We start from the raw sequence: 19,076 nt of genomic DNA, 5'->3' as shown, positions 1-19,076 counted from the left end.
TACCTTCCTAGAAAGGAACATACAATGATGAGCTTGCCTATTGCTAGTACATACAGCATTAACTATAGTCCATACAGCAGGAGCCTGGAAAGTCAGAAATGGTGCATTGCAAAGCAGGCAGGCTTTAGAGGGAGATGGTCTAGGGTCTAATTTCAGTTATGTTTGTTTCTACCTGTCTGTGTGGCCTCCGGCAAGACAGTTAGCCCCTAAAGGCTTTCTTCTTCTGTAAACTGAGAGGAGGTTGGGGTTGATTGGTGTGAGTTAGGGTGGGGGTGGGGTCAAGATCAACTATAAAACTTTCAAGGTCTAGTCAAGCTTTAAAGCCATGTCTGGGCTCCATTCCCTGATAAACCAGTTACCCTTTCTAGCCCATTATGTACTTATCTATATGAACTGAAAAGTAATATTATATCCTTCCTATCTCATATATACACATATACGTATTTGTGTGTGTATGTATACATACATCTACATACATACATATATACGCATACACACATATGTATGCATGTATATTTATTTCTTAGGTTGATATATAAATGGATCCTGAGAAAAAAATTCTAAGGAAAATCTGAAGGATAAGTAGTGTGGTATTTAAAAATCCTTTAACTTTCAGTTATGAGAATTCAATAAATGTAATCTATCACAACTTTATTTTTCTCTTAGCTCTATTTTATTGGGTTTGGGAGTAAGAGAAGGGCTCTAGACTTACGATTTCTACCAGTCCCTCCACTGAAGCAGTTGGGCTTTTATTTAGATTGTGACTTGGCCATAGTTACCCAGGCAGGACTTGAATACAGGTCTTCCTTTCACTAAGATATCTCTACCACTCTCCCATGCCATTTTGTCCTCATTACCTCAACTTTATTTAAAGGCTCAAATCATTTTAAAAACTAGATGGGCAACAGTTTGCTATTTTCTGAACTCCCCCAACTCATAGTATTGCTGAAATGGATGACTAAAAGGGAACATTTTTGCTTGTTTGTTTCTGATTTGCCAGGTAGCTGTTCCTGATCTTCTTGGAAACCACACTATCCCACCAGACCTCTACTTATGCTGACTTAAACTCTCCAAAGATTGGATGCCTCCAGAACAAACATGGGGAGAAGGGTCTAAATTAGGGACAGTTTTCTTAGTTTTGTTTTCATTTTCCATTTATTTCCATTGACAGTCAGAGTTACTGGGTAGTACAAGAATGACATTTTTATTCATAGAAATGACATTAATAGTAGTTCAATAATAAATGAGAGCAGTGAAGGGCTAACCATAATAGTGTACCCATTTACCAAGGCATTCAGGATTCCAAATAAAACTTCACAATAAATAAAGGAGGAGGCATAGCTTAAAACACAACAAAGCAAAAATAGACCAACAAGAACAACACAAAAATGTGACTTAAAAAACTTTCTTATGCTAAGAATAAAAGTCATAAATGAAACCATGCAGAGGGAGGGGGATTGAGGGAATTAACAGTGAACATCATAACAAACAGTTTGGCAAATAAGAAGAACATTCAAGTATCTGGGAAGAGATTGTGGGGTGTGTGGGGAGATTAGGATACACGTTCAGGAAAAATTGGGTTCTATTTACTACCTTAGGAGAGACACCCAAGTGGCTCTCTGTGTCGGTCCAGAGTTTAGCCCAGGCAGGCAATAAGCAAAAGACTGATTCCATTGTCTTTAGCACCTTTAACTAGTTGCAAGGATGGACTGAAACTCAGTGCTGGCATTGATTGTTGAATGAATGTGAATGCTTTGAGACAAATGGATTTTTTCAACATATGAGGTTTCACATATACCAACATGAGTCCAAGTCTCTAACCAAGCACAAGAAGTGTGTTTGGGGAATACAGTAAAAGACAAAGGAAGACAGTGGAAAAAAAATTAAAGTTCAGCAGTTGCTAATTTATTATTCTAAGAATTCAGTTTCAAAACACAATTGAAACTGAGAGCTGGATAATACGTCAGTGGAGCTGATTCTGCAACAAGACGCTTATTTCTCTTAAAAAACAAAAACAAAACAAAACAAACAAACAAGTAATAGGAAGCAGTACCCTCATCTCTTGTGGCTGGATGATGTGCCAGAATCAAATAGTGGCTGGTTTATATATATATATATATATATATATATATATATATATATGTATATACTTAGGGAAGACATGCTTGCCATGGGAGTAGAAAAATAAAATTTATTTGTTAAATTACACATAAATATAAGGTACAAATGTATTTTTAAAATACAGATTAAGATAATCACACTTGCATTGTGTACATATGAAAATACAGTATTTAATAATTCATATACACAGACACATTTATGATAAATGCAACTAATTGGCAATGCCAGTTCTGTCTTTTCCCCCCTTTCCTTGTTTCCATAAAAATGGAAAAAAAAAAGATGCTTTTTTTTTCAAACTTCTCTAGCTCTGTCGGACATCTTGTAGCAGTTTGTTAATTTCCGCCACGAGCTCACTGGCATCCATGAGTTCATGCTTCCCATCATTGAGATGGTTGAGTACATTATCAAAATCATCTTCCTCATAGTTTTCAGGAATCTCTTCCATAGCTGGAAGCCATTTAGAAGAAGGCTGAACGCTTGAGTGAGTCCCCAGGGTGGGCCCCGTGGTGCTGGCAGGATTTTGGAAATGGGTACTGGCTGCCCAGGCTGCCACCCCTTGTGGGTAACCCACAGTCTTGGCTGGGAGAGTTCCCTTTCTACGCTCTAATGAGTTGGCCCGGTCTACCTCACTGCACTCAGTGTAGGTGTCCAAAGATGGAGGTAACAAACGCTGAAACACACTGCTCATTTCAGAGAGCAAAGAGGATGTGCATGTGTCCCCAGTATCTTCTTCATTCTGCACATCTTTCCCAAAGGTGGAAAAACTCTTCTTCTTTTCACTGGAATCAATGGGCTGGGATTCCTCTTCCAGACTTTGATGGGGGTGCTGAGGTTGTGGCTGGGATGGAAATTCTTCTCCTGGAATGAACATGTTGCTTCGATAATCAGAAGATGGGGAGGGAAGAGGTGGCATCCAGCATTGGTCTGAGTGTCCCAGGACTCTGCATTCATCTGTGCATAGCCGCATAGCTGCAATCAGAGTATATGTGGGGGGTTAACAGTCAATCTTAGCTAAATATCTGAGTCATAAAGGTCATTTCTGCAGGAAGATGAAAGTACGATTAAAAACATATTAATTATGATGATGATGACTGACATCTACAGCACTTCAAGATTTACCTTGAAATACACACACACACACACACACACACACACACACACACACACACACACAATCCTTTGAACCTCATAACAAGCATGTAGCCCAGATACCACAGATATTATTAATTCTACCTTTACAGATGAAAAGCCTGAGATTCAATAAGCTTAAAGTGACATAGCATCAACATAGGTTAATAGAGCATAGAGTGAGATCTAGATGGAGCCTCAGAGTTTAGCTAGCCCAGCCTTCCCATTTTATAGATGAGGAAAATGAAGCTCAATGAGACTAAAGTGATTTGACTATAGTTGTACAACTGCTAGGGGTTGAGAGATGTGATTACACGTATAGTAATCTAATGTTTTGTGACTCTGGAACTATTGCACATAGAAGGATTCTTTCAAAATGCCGTTCAGCAAATCCATTTCCCTAATGATGATGATGATGATGATGATGATGATGATCTTGACTAATGATTTAAGGTTTTCAAATCACTTTATAAATATTACCTTATTTTATCTTCATAATAACCATGGAAGTTAGGTGCTATTATTATTTCCATTTTGCTGTTGAGGAAACTAAGACAAACAGTGGTTAAATGGCCTGTCCAGGATCATACAGCTGGTAAGTATCTGAAAGAGAATTTGAACTCAGGTCTTCTTTACTTCATGCCTAATGCTCTATCCACTGCTTCTGCAGGCTATCTATAGGCAGCTGGCATATAGAATGTATAAGATATGAGAGAATCCTTCCCCAATACATGTGTATCCTACTATCCTACACACAATACATATATGAACAATTACTAGACAACAATTACTAGTCTCATTGAGCTTCATTTTCCTCATCTATAAAATGGGAAGGCTGGGCTAGCTAAACTCTGAGGCTCCTTCTAGATCTCACTCTATGCTCTACTAACCTATGTTGATGCTATGTCACTTTAAGCTTATTGAATCTCAGGCTTTTCATCTGTAAAGGTAGAATTAATAATATCTGTGGTATCTGGGCTACATGGTTGTTATGAGGTTCAAAGGATTGTGTTTGTGTGTGTGTGTGTGTGTGTGTGTGTGTGTGTGTGTGTGTATTTCAAGGTAAATCTTGAAGTGCTGTAGATGTCTATTTATGGGCTCCATTTCTACTTATGGTAATAATTTGGGGACATGTAACCGTGAGGAACTAAAATGGCTAAGAATTTAGCAGACAGAAACTGTTAAGTATATTCTTGAGGGAGGAGAAGGCTGTATGAAGTAACTTTGTCCTTTGTTTTCAAAGAGGACAAATGATATCAGAAGGGTGATGTCATGACTTGCAAGTGAATTGGATTTAAGTGAGGCAAGGCTGTTCAAAGTCACCAGCCTCACTCTCTCCCCTGGAGCCATCTGGGCCCAGTGGCAAGATATAGATCAGGATGACTAGAGATGGCCCCAGATGCAGTGGGAGGCCTTAGCCTTTTTAAATTAAGGGATTTGCCAGGTCTCAGTTTGTCACTTGCTGATTGACTGATTGAGCTAATGTCAATAATCAGTGTTTGTTGTACTTATAAATACAGGACTGGTGAGAATGAGTCCATATTCCTTCATAAGCTTTGGAAATCCTTCTCAGCACATAGCTCTCCAGGGGACTTACCCCATAGCCAAATTAACATTCATCACACCCTTTCCTTAGCCCTGAATTGCCTGTTCTACAAGACAGGAATCTGAAATCCAAACCTTGTTGGCAAAAATTTCTGAAAGAAATTTAACCCTTCCAGATGCTTTTTTTTTTCCTTTGGGAATAATCTTTCCTTTCAGGCACATTCTGGCTAATCCACTCTTTCTCAGCTGATGCTAAATTTAAGTCCTCATCATCTTACACCTGAATTTCTATAAAAATTTCCTGGCTTATCTCTCTGCCTTCTTAACCTTCTTTCTCCTTCAGTCCACTCCATGAATTAAGCACATTGCTGCCACACTTCATCAAGAGACTTCATCAACCCTTCAGAAAGTCAGTGATTCCATCATGGTGGTTTTCCCTTTCATCCAAGTAAATAAGAATCCCCTCCATTGTAGACCATTACACAAATTTATGTGGCCAGAAAGTTCATCACCCAATTGCCAACTGTCTGGTAATAAACTTCCTTGAATTGGCCAAAAGAAGGTCTCTCACACACACACACACACCACACACACAAACACACATACATACATATGCACACACATAAGTTTGATGTAGGAATATATTCACACAAATGATCTTTGATAAATATACTTTGCATCATATTGCCAGGAGTAGTAGCAAGAATGTGAAGGAAGAAAAAGGGAAAGTCTGAGACATAAGTATCAACACCTATCCTATCAGAAACTGTACAAGGAATATAAACTTCTTGAGAGCAGGGCTTGTTTCACCTTTTTCTATGTATCTCCAGTGCCTAGCACAGTGAGTGTCACATGGAATAAGAGAATTAGATCTGTGTGGTACATTATAGGTCACCTTGTCTAACCCTCCTCCCATTTTATAGATATGAAAACAGTATTAACTTAATGTTTATTTTTTTGAAATTGAATTGATAAAAAAGTAGGGTAGAGAGACTAGGCATTGAGAGACACTGAATTAGGTCTACCATGAAATTCTAACACCTAAGGAGTAGAAATTAATTAATTAAGGTGAAAAGAGAGCTAAGTGAGGCCAATCCCCAACTTTTTGGATTGTTGATGCATACAGAGTTACGAGCTATTGATCTCCATCTCTTATAACCAAGGGGGTGAAAGGAGTATAATCTTGCTTGGATTATTTCCATAACCTCTTACTTAGTCTCCCTAGATTCCATCCTCCACACATCTTCCCAATAATATTCCAAAAGTACAGTTCTAATCATGTTACTCTTCTACTCAGAAAGCTCAAGTGGTTACCTACTGCCTCTAAGAGAAAATACAACCTCAGCCTGGCCTTTAAAGCCCTCCAGAGCCTGGCTCCAACATACATTTCTGGACCTATTTCATATTATTCTCTTTTACACAGTCTATTTCAACCAAACTGTCCTGCACACTATTCCCTAAACTCAGTGTGGTACTTTGGGCCACGCCATAGCCTAGGTTGCTCTCTGTGCCTGGGATGTACTCTTTTTTTTACTTATAAAATCCCTGTCTTCCTTCAAAGCCCAGGGCAGGTGCCACTTCTTATGGAAAGAAAAAAAAAACACTCTGCTGATTCTCCTAGCATTCACTGCTTTTTCCTTCCTCACTTACTGAGAGAAAAGATTCAGAATGGATACAAAGCTGGCCTCAGAGTCAGGAAGATTTGGGCTCTGGAGAAGACACCTTAGGTCCAACCAAAATTATGTGTATCCATCCATATACCTTCCTTATATGCATGTGTCCATGCATGTACAGATTCTATATATATATATGCATATATATATATATATATATATGCATATATATATATGTGTGTGTGTGTGTGTGTGTGTGTGTGCTTTACATGTTTCACATTTTTTGAAATTAATTTGTTTTTTGGTAAGGCAATTGGGGTTAAGTGATTTGCCTAGGGTCACACAGCTAGTAAGTTTCAAGTGTTTGGTCTGAGGCCAGATTTGAATTGAGGTCCTCCCGACTCCAGGGCCAGTGCTCTATCCACTGTGCCACTTAGCTGCCCCCATGTTTTACATTTTTAAATGAAATATCATCACCATTATTTATAACAGATAAAACATACATATTCTTTTGGGAGACTTGAGTGGCACAAAAATTTCCAAATAACTTACCATATCTATTTCATCTATGTATGTATCTATATATATAATATATATTTGTGTTTATCTATATACATATATCCATACATGGAATTCCCATTTGCTTATTGCATCCCGGCAGTAGAATGTAACCTTGACAGCAGGGACCCCCTTTTCCTTCTACTATCTTCAGTGTTGAGTACAGTGTTTTATTCAAAAGGTGCTTATGAAATGTTCTTTGAATTGATATGTTGAATTGAATGAATAAATTGATGTTGTTAAGCAAAGAATAGTCCATGTATTCCCCATTTGATAGTTTTAAAATAGAAAAGGTGGATAGATGGATAGATAGATAGATAGATAGATAGATAGATAGATAGATAGATAGATACTTGGATAGATAGATGGACAGATAGATAATCTTTTTCTGGCTTCTCTGTCATCTTTGCAGTAGGCAGGAATCCTAGCATTATAAGTGTAAAGGTAAAAGGGGACTTGGAGGTCATGTTTCCCAGCTCTCTCACTTAGCAGATAAAGAAACTAAAGCCTGCAAAGGGGGTGTGCATAACCAAAGTTACCTGGGTAATAAATATCAGAACTTGGATTTGAACTCGGGTCCTTTGATTCTAAATATATAACCCTGGGAAGAGACAAAATGTCCCTGAACTTGCCTCTGTGACGTGTACTTCTTCAGTTTTATAACTGGAAAGTGCTTGGAATGTTTTACATTTTTAAATGAAGCATCAGTCCCTTTATTTATAACAGGAAAAGCACACATTCTTCTGAGAATCTTGAGTTGGATCAAGATTTCCAAAGAATTGAATACAGGGATAATTTGACCAACAATATGTTGCCAAAGAATTATAATGAAAACTGAGTGATTAAAGAGGTAGACATTATTATACTAACCATCAAGAAAGCAGCCTCTGCCTCACAAATATTTCAGAAGTATTAAAGATTAGGGACAACATGGCATAACAGAGTATTGGCCTAGGACCTATGTTCCCTTCCTACTTCTGACAGTTGCTGTCTGTGTGACCCTAGATCTCTCATTTGAATTTGTGGTGCTTCAGGCAACACCTAGAAATGACTAAGTCGTAAGGAATATGCAATATGCTTTCCTATAGGGTGTCCCCTCCCTGGGAGGAATTCTACACCCTGAAGAAGTTATAAATTCTTTACCTGTTAGAATGGTAAAAGATGCTTTTCCATCTTTACTGCAACAAAGGAAAGAAGAAGCATGCTGTATTGAACTAACAGAAGGGAAAGGAGGTCAGCCTTCAAATAAGAATGAGGAAGAAAGAAGGAATCAAAGCAGTGATAAGGAGTATTTCTATTGCTTTAGTTAATATTTCTTATCTCTTCTCTAGGGCCTTAGCTGCTAACAAAGTATTGAGACAAAGGGATATGAATGTTCTCTCTGGATTTTCATGATTCACTGATGCAAATATGACATAGCAACGATGGCTCATCTAACAGGTTTAAAAGGCATGTTCCATAAATAAAGTCCATGAGCTAAATAGTGTCAAGTCTTGTTGTATCCTTTTATAGATGAGGAAAAGTCAAAAAAGGGTTGAGAGACTTGCACAGAATCACACAGCTGGTAAAGCATAGCCTAGGAACTGGACCTAGTTCTTTGACTCCCAATCCAGTGTTCTGACCAGTAAACTATCTGACAAATGCCTAACAGTCAATTCTTAGCATTTGAATAGGTGAGGAGGGGAAGGTGGGAGGTAGAAGCATCCTGCATCAGAAAAGCAAGACAAAGATTTATTTGGGAGGATTAGCATAGTGTCTGAATAATGTTAAGGAAGCTGACCTGATTATTACTTTTTTTTTGGGGGGGGAAGGGAGAGGGAAATTGTATATTCTTTCACCACGCTTTTAATAAACAACCTCTTTGTGCCAGGTTCTGTGCTCAGGAATGCAGGTACATAAACAAACATGAACTAGTCTCAGGTGGCAAGGAATTTATATTCTATTGAATGTGTGTGTCAGTTGGAAAGGTAACCTGGAAATAGAATATAGAAGATTTCAAATGTTAAGATGGTATCAATAAGCAGATCATCAGGGGATTTAGAGGAGAAAGGATTGTTAGAGGTCATTTAGGCCAATTCCTTGACTTTATAGGGCAGAAAACTGAAAGCCAGAGAGATGAAGTCAGAGTTTGCATAGTGAGTAAGAACATGGGCCAGAATATGAATTCAGCTGCTGAGATTTCAAATCAGATGAAAGATGGAAGAGACTGGCAATGAGGATACAAGATAGAAAGCTGTCAAACTAAGCCATATGTACCTACTTATATGAGAAGAAACAGGTGTCAGAATGATAGACACATCAAAGGAGAAGGTTTTTGATGTACTGAATGTTCATTTCACTCTATATCCAACCAGAAGATTCATTTATTGAATTGTGGAGTCCATATGTTTGCATATGTATACATGTCTACATACATATGCAGATATGTATAGATGCTAACACATATGAAAGGCAGCACAAGAAAAGTATGTAGATAGGTCTCCTCGGAATCAGGAAGACAGTTTCAAGTCTTGCCCCTGACACATACTGCCCTCAGGACCCTGAGCGAGTAACTTAACCTCTCAGTGCTCCCAGACAACTCCTAATACTGAAGGTTATAGAGTAGTTGCTGATCTACATTGGTAGAAAAAGTTTCCATACTGGAAATTCCCTATACCATTGAAAATAAGGTCCACTACATATATATAAATGCACCTCAAGAGGCAAGTGAAAACTGAAGTTTCCAGAGAAGCTGTTTCATACACGAAAGACAATATAAGCTGCTTGAGAGAAAGGGGCTATTTTTTTTACCTTTCTTTGTATCACTAGAATAGGTCTGCACAACCTGTGGCCTGAGGCCTATGGCCTGTGGTGAGTGAAAACATGTAGAGGAAAACGTCCTTTGTACGTAGAGGAAATCCACAAGCAGCTGAGGGCCATTAGCAACCTGCCCACAGCAGGTTGTGCAAGCCTGCCCTAGAACTTAGCATTGTGACTGACATATGGTAGAGAAATACTTGTTAACTCACCAATAGTGCTGTATGTATAGTAGAAAGTGAATTAGACTGGGAAACAAGAAACCAAGGGCTCAGATCTCAACTCTATTATGATCTTGGTGAAGTAAATCACTTCTTTTTACTCTCTGAATCAATAAAACCAGAGGGTCAAACTAGATCTCCAAAGTCCTTTCCAGTCACAAACCCTATGTCTCTTGGCCTAATGATCTCAAAGCTCTGCCTTTCTGGGATTCAGTGAATACATATAAAATCCCACAAGGGAGATTCTCAAGATGAGTGAAGAGGATATGAGAAGCCCCACGCAGATGAAAGTGGAGTTATGGCACCTGTATGTAGTTCTAGGTACCTAATAGGGCAAGGAAACACAACCCAGAAGAAGAGTGATGAGGTAAGCAAATACTAATATTTTGGATATGTTCACATGGAGCTTCCCTTGGAGAGCACGTGACTCCTGTTTTAAGTTTGCCTAAATGTATTCAAGAGCACCCTGAAGGTAGGAGGTGTTGAATTCAGAAAACAAGGAAAGCACTCTTGTTTAGTGAAGAGGAGAAAGACCGGTATTTATCACTGTCCAAAACACAAAATGGGGAGGATTACAGAATAAATTAAAGATACTTAAATAAGGAAATTTGATCATGAATTAAAATCACAGTTGACTTGATATCTTTTATAAATTTCATATTGTGAGAGGGTACAGTGAATTTATTGGCAACTTTCCCCAGAACAAGGTTGTTTTTCTCTTCCCCTCTAACCTAAATCAAAGTTTGTTGGGTGTGTACTACTTTATTTTTTAAAACAAATGATATTTAATGAGGAAAACATGATCTACAAATTGAATGATTAGATCTATTATACCCTACTTCATTCTTAGAAGTTACTTTTAACAATCTTATGGTGATGATGATGATGATAAGCCATGCTAACCCCTCCCCCCCAAGTAATCTTCTTTCCTGGTATAGGAACTCTTTTGACCATCAGAGGACCATGAAATGGATATTGTATTAGCAATAGAATGACTATTATATAGGTCACTGTCCTGATCAGATGGCTATAGCAATGCCTATCCTTGGAATATAGTAAATGGAAGAAAATAGGACAAAAAGTGATTTATTCAATGACTAGCTAAACTGTGGATCCATATTACCCTAAATATGTTGATATAAATATGTAGCTGATGATAGAAATAATTCTCAGATATAAAGCCACTGAGTTATTTTGTCCGATATTAGAAAGAACCTTTGATCTCGATTCTGAAAACTCCAGAAGACACAGAGTCCTAGACACCAGAAGACTTCTTGTCCAGGGTTACTCAAACTTCTTGTCTTTGGCCTCATTACGTTCATCTGTAATATGAGGGAGGTGGGCTAACTGGCCAGTAAGGTCCTTTCTACCTCTATATTCTGTGACTTGTGGCCCTCTTGTCCACTTTTTCACACTGCTTTCCTTACCTTTTGCTTTAGTATCAGAAGCCAATTATTTGTATTTTCATTCCATAGTGTTTTCCAGTTTATTGAATATCATTGTACCTCATTTTCAAGTGAAAATTGTATTTAATATAAACTAAATGAATTTTACATTTATTAATTTTCCAAAACTAAAATTCAGGGGGTATGCACTAATTCTCTGGAGCTAAAAGACTGTTCATGCCATAGTTCTAGAAAAAGTATTCTTAACCTGGAGTCCATGAAGGAGAGAGAGAGAGAGAGAGAGAGAGAGAGAGAGAGAGAGAGAGAGAGAGAGAGAGAGAGAATTGCGTTTTTATGTAATTGGTTCCCTTTATAATCCTATGTATATTACTATATGCATTTGGGGTGCATAGATTTCACCAGACTGAAAAAAGGATCCATGGCACAAAAAGGTTAAGAATCACTATTCTAGAGGGATGCTGCTGTATTCTGTAAGAGATATTCTACATCTATGGGACCATAGAGCTATTACAACTTTCTAGATGACTATTTGGATATGTTGGACCCTAAGGAAAATCAAGCACAATTATGATTTTCCCTATCTAGTTCCATAATTTACAAGTGAATATTGTTCTCTTGGGGCCCTCTTCCTCTTTCCCCAATGGGTTAGACCAAACAACTAGGAGGTCCAGCAGTGGTAGTCAACTTTCTCTTCCCCTGCTATGTTTAGAAATATGGCATCTTTTGCTATACTTTAGCTTCTGGTTCTGGAAAACAGTTCCCAAGACAGGAAACATTTCTACTAAATTATAGTTCTAGGCATGACCATATACTAGGACAATGAGGCTACATGGAAATATCCACCCAGTAATTTTAGAAAGAATGCTCCGTGGGGGTTTAGAGGTGGGGTACAGTGCCCTGCTTAAGACCAATAGCTCCGAAAGTAATTTTAAAATGTTTCATTCTAAGTGTCACCTTCCTACCTGCTTTTGGACATGACATATAATTATCTGGAGAGAATGGAGGGGGAAAAAAGGAAAGAAAGAATTAAAGAATGGGAAAAGCAAACACATGAGGGGCCCAATGTTTTCATTCTACTGACATATCATTTAGAGAATCCTAGAAATAGCTACTCATTCCATAGCTATTCATAAAATTCTTACCTGCAGGAATTCTTCCATCGGTGAGGAAGAGGTCACTGAATCCTTCCCCAAGTAGCCGGTCTATTGGAGAATCACGACCCAGATCGTAATCACTGTCCCCCGCCTCGCTGTCACCCCGGCCACTGTCCTTCAAGCTGAATTTATCCATATCTTGAAGGGCATATCTGTGGACAGAAATCAGGCCATAATGCAGGAGTGCATGGATATTACTATTCAAAGTTGCCTATTTCTGTTTGGGGATACCACATAATAAATGAGCAGAATGAGTATAAATTTCTTACCTATAGCTCCTGGAGTATTTATTTCCCCGAAAACTTGGTCGTGGCTGATATTGGCCCTGATGAAGCATTGAGAGAAGCTGAGAGACCTGCTGGAAGAAAGATAGTAAGCACCAGTCCTAGAAATATAATTCTGAATAACTGCTAGAACTAGTTTGGGAAAGAAGGTAAGGATGAGGGTCCAGACCTATAATTTCATCAATCTAGAAAATACCTGATGTGAAAATGCTATTCTCTGATGCAAATCAGCAGCTGATAGCCAAGTTGCCTGACACATTGAAAGGTTATGTGATTTGCCTAGGGTCACACAACTAGTGTGTGTAAGAAGCAAGACTTGAACCCAGGTTTTTCTGACCCCAAGGCCATCTTTCTATATAGTATACCATACTGTCTCTCACAAGTGCAATATTATGGGGCAAAAAAGAGGAATTGGTTATTTCTGACTCCTTAGTGAACATGCTAGTTCAACTTTAAAGTTTCACAGGCATAAAGAATACATTAGAGCCAGCATCTGTGTGGTTCAGTGTCTGTCACCAAAAGATAAACATTCTCAAGTCATTTCCCAGCAACTAAATCATAACCTCAAAGACCTTGCTAATTTTGAGTCAAAATCAATGGCAAATAAATTTAAAAATTTGTCAGTAATTAGATTGAGTTGATTATTTCATGGAAAAGCAGGTTTCCTTTAGATAACTAATAGATCTATTTCTATTTCAGCTTCAGATCAAACAGCTTCTGCTTCTATTTCGGATTCAGGTGATCAATTATTGATATTAAGATCCAAGGGGATATTATATAACACTCTGGTCTATACGATCTCTAGGTAAAATGGTCACAGTACTTTTATATCTTCCAAGTAGCTGAATACATATTACAGACAACAGAACGTTAGAAAGAGTATGAAAGACATCATCAGGAGAATTTGGTTTACTACAATCCTGACTCTCTCACCCTGCTATATGGGGTGATCCTCTAAGTGTCTCTCTGGGCCTCAGCTGTCTCATCTGTAAAATGATGGATTTGGACTAGGTAACCTCTACAACTTGAAAATTCCATGATTTCATGTTAAATGTATTTGGACAGCAGGATTACTGATTTAGAGTTACAACGGTCTTCCGAGGTCATCTAGTTCAAACTCCTCATTTTACAGATGAGGCCATCTGAGACCCAAGGAGATTAATTGAGTTGCCCATAGCCAAACAGGTTGTCAGTGTATTTTGAATACAGGTACTATACTTACTCCAATTCCATTGCTATTTATTATTTGAAGACACTTTCATATAGAAGGAAAATGAAAATATAGTGTTCTTCACTCTAAATATCTGTGTGCATATTCATATAAGTGTATATTTATACACATATACACATATACATACACATATGATTTGGATATATATGTACAAACACACATAACACGTATGCGTATACATGCACACATGCGTATATATGTGCACTCACACACGTGTATATGTATGTATACGTATGTGTATATATACATATATGTGTATATATGTATGTGTGTGTTATATATGCGTGTGTGTGTGTGTGTGTGTGTGTGTGTGTGTGTATACATATATGGGGAGAGAGAGAGAGAGACAGAAAGTATATGCTGGGTGATCCTGGTCATTTGCCTCAGTTTCTTCATCTCTAATTTGAGGATATATACACATATCTATTCATATTATACACACATATATAGACCAATACCAGCTATTGTATGATATGCACATGTAAGTATATACATACCCACATATATTTACCCATGCACATACATGCATAAATATCAATATAAGCATACATGTAAATGCATATGTATATGTGTTATATGCAAGCTTACTCTATTTTAATTGCCTTATACTTAATTTATATTTTGCTCAATTATCTATGGATTAAGAGAGAGTATTTTTATAGTATTTATAGAAACACTTTTCAGACTGAGATGTGCTAATGCCCTAGTTCTGATTTGGTACTAATGAATGGACTTCGATATCATAGTTGATGATCTTACCTCAACCGCAGGAGTAGCATGGGTGAGTTCCAATGAGAAGTTCTCCGGCACATGGTTTGATGAGATTGTCACTAGGCTATTAAGTGACTGGTGACTGTGGTGACTCTGTCGACTGCTCATCTGCCCTCTTTCCAGAGTGGGAGAAGAAGAAGGAGATGACCTATGGTGGGATCTAATGGGCAAAGTGCCATTGATTGTAGGCACTAGAGTAATATCTCCTTTGTGAATCTGCCTGGAGGGTCTTTTTGGGTGGTGCTGGTAGGTAGATTCTGCCACCCTACAGTTGTAGGACCGGTTGTCTTTCTTTTCTCTGTTGCACCGGGTTGCAAAGAGGACCATGATGACCAATAAGACAGCACAGATAGCTCCCAAGGAGATAATTATTATCATGGAGACATCCATAGAGGTCTGACTAACTGAGGTCATTGCTGTACTTGTCACTGATTCAACAAACTCAAAAACTGAACACTTCAGAAATGCTTTGGTATGGAGCTGGGGACTGCCTTTATCCTGAACAAGTACAGTAAGCTCCCATTCAGTGTGTGGAGTGGACTCCATGCTCACATTGGTGTAGATGTCACACGATTTGGGGTCTATGACAAAGATATTGTCTTCATTCCCTGCTACTATGGAACAGCTTAGTTCTGCATTCATGCCAGAGTCCCGGTCTACAGCCCTTACTCTGGTGACATGGAAGCCACTTTCAGCCCCTTTAGGGATTGGGATTTCTGCTGTGTTATTTCGAAGGGCAGGGCCTACAATCACAGGGACATTGTCATTTTCATCGATGATAGTGAGCACAACTGTGGTATTGCTGACGAGTTGTGTTGGACTTCCCCCATCCCTGGCTTCAACCACAAAAGCAATCTGACTTACTTCTTCATGATCAAAGATTCTGAGGGCATAGATGGCGCCATTAGATGGGTCAATGGTTACGTATGTAGTTATGGAACTTCCCAGGATAAAACTCTCCAAAATAGTATAGGTGACCTGTCCATTTTCTCCTAGGTCAGGGTCAGTAGCTGTGACAGAAGTGATATATGCCCCTGGAGAATTATTCTCAGAGATAACAAATTCATATCGGCTTCTCTGGAAATGGGGTGGATTGTCATTTACATCATTGATTTGGACAGTGAAATGTTTCACTGTTGAGAGACTAGGGGTTCCCCTGTCCTCTGCAATTACAGTCAAACTATATTCAGATCTCTTTTCTCTGTCAGTGTGGCATTAGTCAAGATCAAATAATTGTTTTCATATGTCTTCTGAAGTTTAAAGTGACCATGTCCATGAAGTTTGCAAACTATTTCTCCATTCAGTCCAGAATCCTTGTCTTGTACCCTGACCAAAGCAACAAACGAGTCAATGGGATCCCCCTCAAAAACATAAGATACTTCCTCTTTGCCAGGAGACATCAGGTTTATGTTAATTTCAGGCTTATTGTCATTTACATCTACAACCTTAATGATGATTTTGCAGTGAGCTGGAATTGAATTAGGACCCATATCCTGAGCCTGAGCATCAATTTCATAGGATTTGGTGGTCTCATAGTCCACTTGCTTGAAAAGGGTCAAATGGCCTCTTTCAGAATCAATCTTAAAAGTCTCTATAATTTTGGGAGACACATGACTGCTGAAGGAATACACAATTTTCCCATTAGCGCCCTCATCTGGATCAGTGGCATTCAGGTCTAGGAGCAAAGTCCCCACTGGGGAGTTCTCCAAGAGCTGGATTACATAAGATTGTTTCTCAAAAACAGGACTGTTGTCATTAGAGTCCGAAATGCTTATTTTGAGAATGGAGGATCCAGACCTCTGAGGCACTCCCATGTCAGAGGCAGTGAGTTGGAGTTCATAGCTGGACTTCAGCTCCCTGTCCAATTCTCTCACCACAATGAGCTCCGCATATTTCGCCCCATCCGTCCTAGTACGCACCTCGATATTAAAAAAGTCATTAGCAGAGAGAGAGTACGTATGGAGAGAGTTCTCCCCAACATCTGGATCGAACGCGCTGTCCAAAGGAATCCGAGTCCCGACAGCTGCACTCTCAGATATCTCAATAGGGATGAGAGGTCGGGAAAACTGGGGGGAATTGTCATTAATATCCAGAACCTCCACCTCAATGTGGAAAAGCTGCAGATGCTCTGTGGGCAGAGTGATCACATCAAACTCAATGGAACAGTTCAAGTTTTTCTGGCAGAGTTGTTCCCGGTCAATTTTCGCCCCTATGCTGATTTCCCCGTTATCCTCTCGGACTGTGAGTAAAGGAGAATTCCCCCTTTGCATTGCTCGGAAGCGCACCGTAGTCGGGTTAGGGAGCTTAAATAAAACATCAGCCACATCCTCCGAGAGTCTCGCAATGACCGAGCCAACCCTCTGTTCTTCATAAATCCTGTATTTCAAATTCTTGCCCAGCACGTCTCCGTTGAAAGAGAACAGTAACAGTGCAAAAAAGGCTATAAAGTGCATCGTCCAACTCATTTGGTGCATTGGGTGAGTTTCTGCAATTCACCTCTCCCAGCAAGTTGAAGAAAAGAAGAAAAAAAAAAGAAAACAATAGCAGTCCTTTCAAGTTCCTCCGGTCACTTAAACCCAGTCTACATTTGGTCCCTTAAACTTGAAGACGGCTCTTTCTAACACCAGTAGACCAATTAATTGTTCACAAACTTCTTATCTAAAAATAAAAATTAAAAAAAAAAAGTCTGGTTTATACACACCATGTCATGACTTCCAGCTCAGCGCTGCACGTAAGCCGATCCCAGGCATAGCTTCTCCGCTGTTCCCTTTTCCAGGCAGAAATGTGTCACATCAGTCCTTTCTCCCTTGAGCAGTCCGTATCCATTAATGCAGGATGCCCGCCGAGCAAGTCTTCAGTGTGTCTTTCCTGAGAGATCCTTTCCCCCCCTTTCACTGCTCCGCTGCAGACTAAATACCCTTGATTGCTGACTCCAGTCTAAAATCTGTATAACTTCAGTTCAACTCAGACAAAGCTTTTTTTGCCCGGCATGTGTTGAAACGCTTCCAGCCAATCAGAGCACTCCCAAATCAAAGGCTGGTGGAGTCACAAAAGAGGGAAAGAGAAAGAGAGAGAGAGGGAGGGAGAGAAAGGGCGAGGGGGAGAACTGGAAGATCTTGGGGGCTGGGGGAAGGGCTGGGGAGACTGGAGGAGAAGGATGATAGCTCTTCCTTCCCTCTTGCCTCTTTTCCTCTGGGCTCCTCCCTCCCCTTTGCCACACACCTCCCCCCCTTCATTTTACTGCATTCACTTTCTTAGAGTGTGCCTCAACAAAGAGGAGACAAATTACTAAAGAAAAACTTTAAATCAACTTCGGGTCGTGTCTTTATTTATATGACACTTGAAATTGTTCTTGTAATCTCAATTAGGCTGCTTCTTCTGCAAACATGTGATCATCCTCCTTCTGGTTTACATAGTTTTTAAGTCCTATTTTTACTTTTTTTTTTCTTTGAGTGCATTTTGTTTGGAGATGAGTTTACTAAAATGCTGGTGGGGGTTGGCTAGCTCTGGATGTACTGCTTCTCAGTTCTCCCTCACTATCAATATTTGGATCTTCCTGGTTATTTTTTGAGAGAGCAAACTAAGGTTTCCCTCCCCTCACTTTTTTTTTTCTCAAAATGCTCAAGCAATCTTTCTTGAATGTTTTAAAGAGCAAAACTCAGGAAGAAAAACATATTCTGCCTCATTTTCTGTTTCTTTTTCATTTTAACGTCATTCCTTCAAGACGAGAGAAAATATGGGAAACTCCTCGCTCCTTCTGATTGACTGGTAGAAGAAAACTGTGGAATGGAGAAGTTACCTCATGACAACATAATCTATTTGTCCCCGTCTCCTCTGCCTCTCTAGGTTTCAGCACATGATCTACGTCTATGTGTGTTTATTTTGTTTCCTCTGTTCTTTAAAAAATTCCTTTTCATCTTGGGTGAAAAAAGGCCATTCATGTTCCAGCATGACAATTTCTAGCAAAGCATACCCTAACCATACCAAATGCTTCAAAAACATCCCAAGGGACAGCCAGACCACATCTCCTATAAGGGGAAAATCTGCAATATCTCTGTTACTCACAGGATCTATTAGGTATCTGGATCTGGATAGATAAATAGATAGACAAATAAATACACATGCATACATATATATACACAAACACACACAGGAATAATACATACATTTTTTAAAACACACACCAACAAAAACAACCCTGAAGCATGTATAGGTAGAAAACAATTAAAAGCACAAGCCAGAATTTAA

The 19,076-nt window shown here is 39.0% G+C and overlaps 1 protein-coding gene across 1 annotated transcript; it reads right to left on the bottom strand.

Annotated features, from left to right (window-relative positions):
- Positions 1–1,136: 1,136 nt before the first annotated feature.
- On the bottom strand, positions 1,137–17,942 carry PCDH18 (protocadherin 18). The gene is given in 5 exon segments (XM_020967489.2): positions 1,137–3,090; positions 12,531–12,694; positions 12,812–12,900; positions 14,817–16,036; positions 16,039–17,942. Coding segments are annotated over 5 exon segments (3,405 nt in total). The 5' UTR covers positions 17,303–17,942; the 3' UTR covers positions 1,137–2,422.
- Positions 17,943–19,076: the final 1,134 nt, after the last annotated feature.

This window comes from Phascolarctos cinereus, unplaced genomic scaffold, assembly GCF_003287225.1.
Source record: "Phascolarctos cinereus isolate Bilbo 61053 unplaced genomic scaffold, phaCin_HiC Scaffold_9;HRSCAF=440, whole genome shotgun sequence".
NCBI lineage: Eukaryota > Metazoa > Chordata > Mammalia > Diprotodontia > Phascolarctidae > Phascolarctos > Phascolarctos cinereus.
Note: the sequence above shows the minus strand (reverse complement) of the source record. Positions and strands in the feature narration are given on the sequence as shown.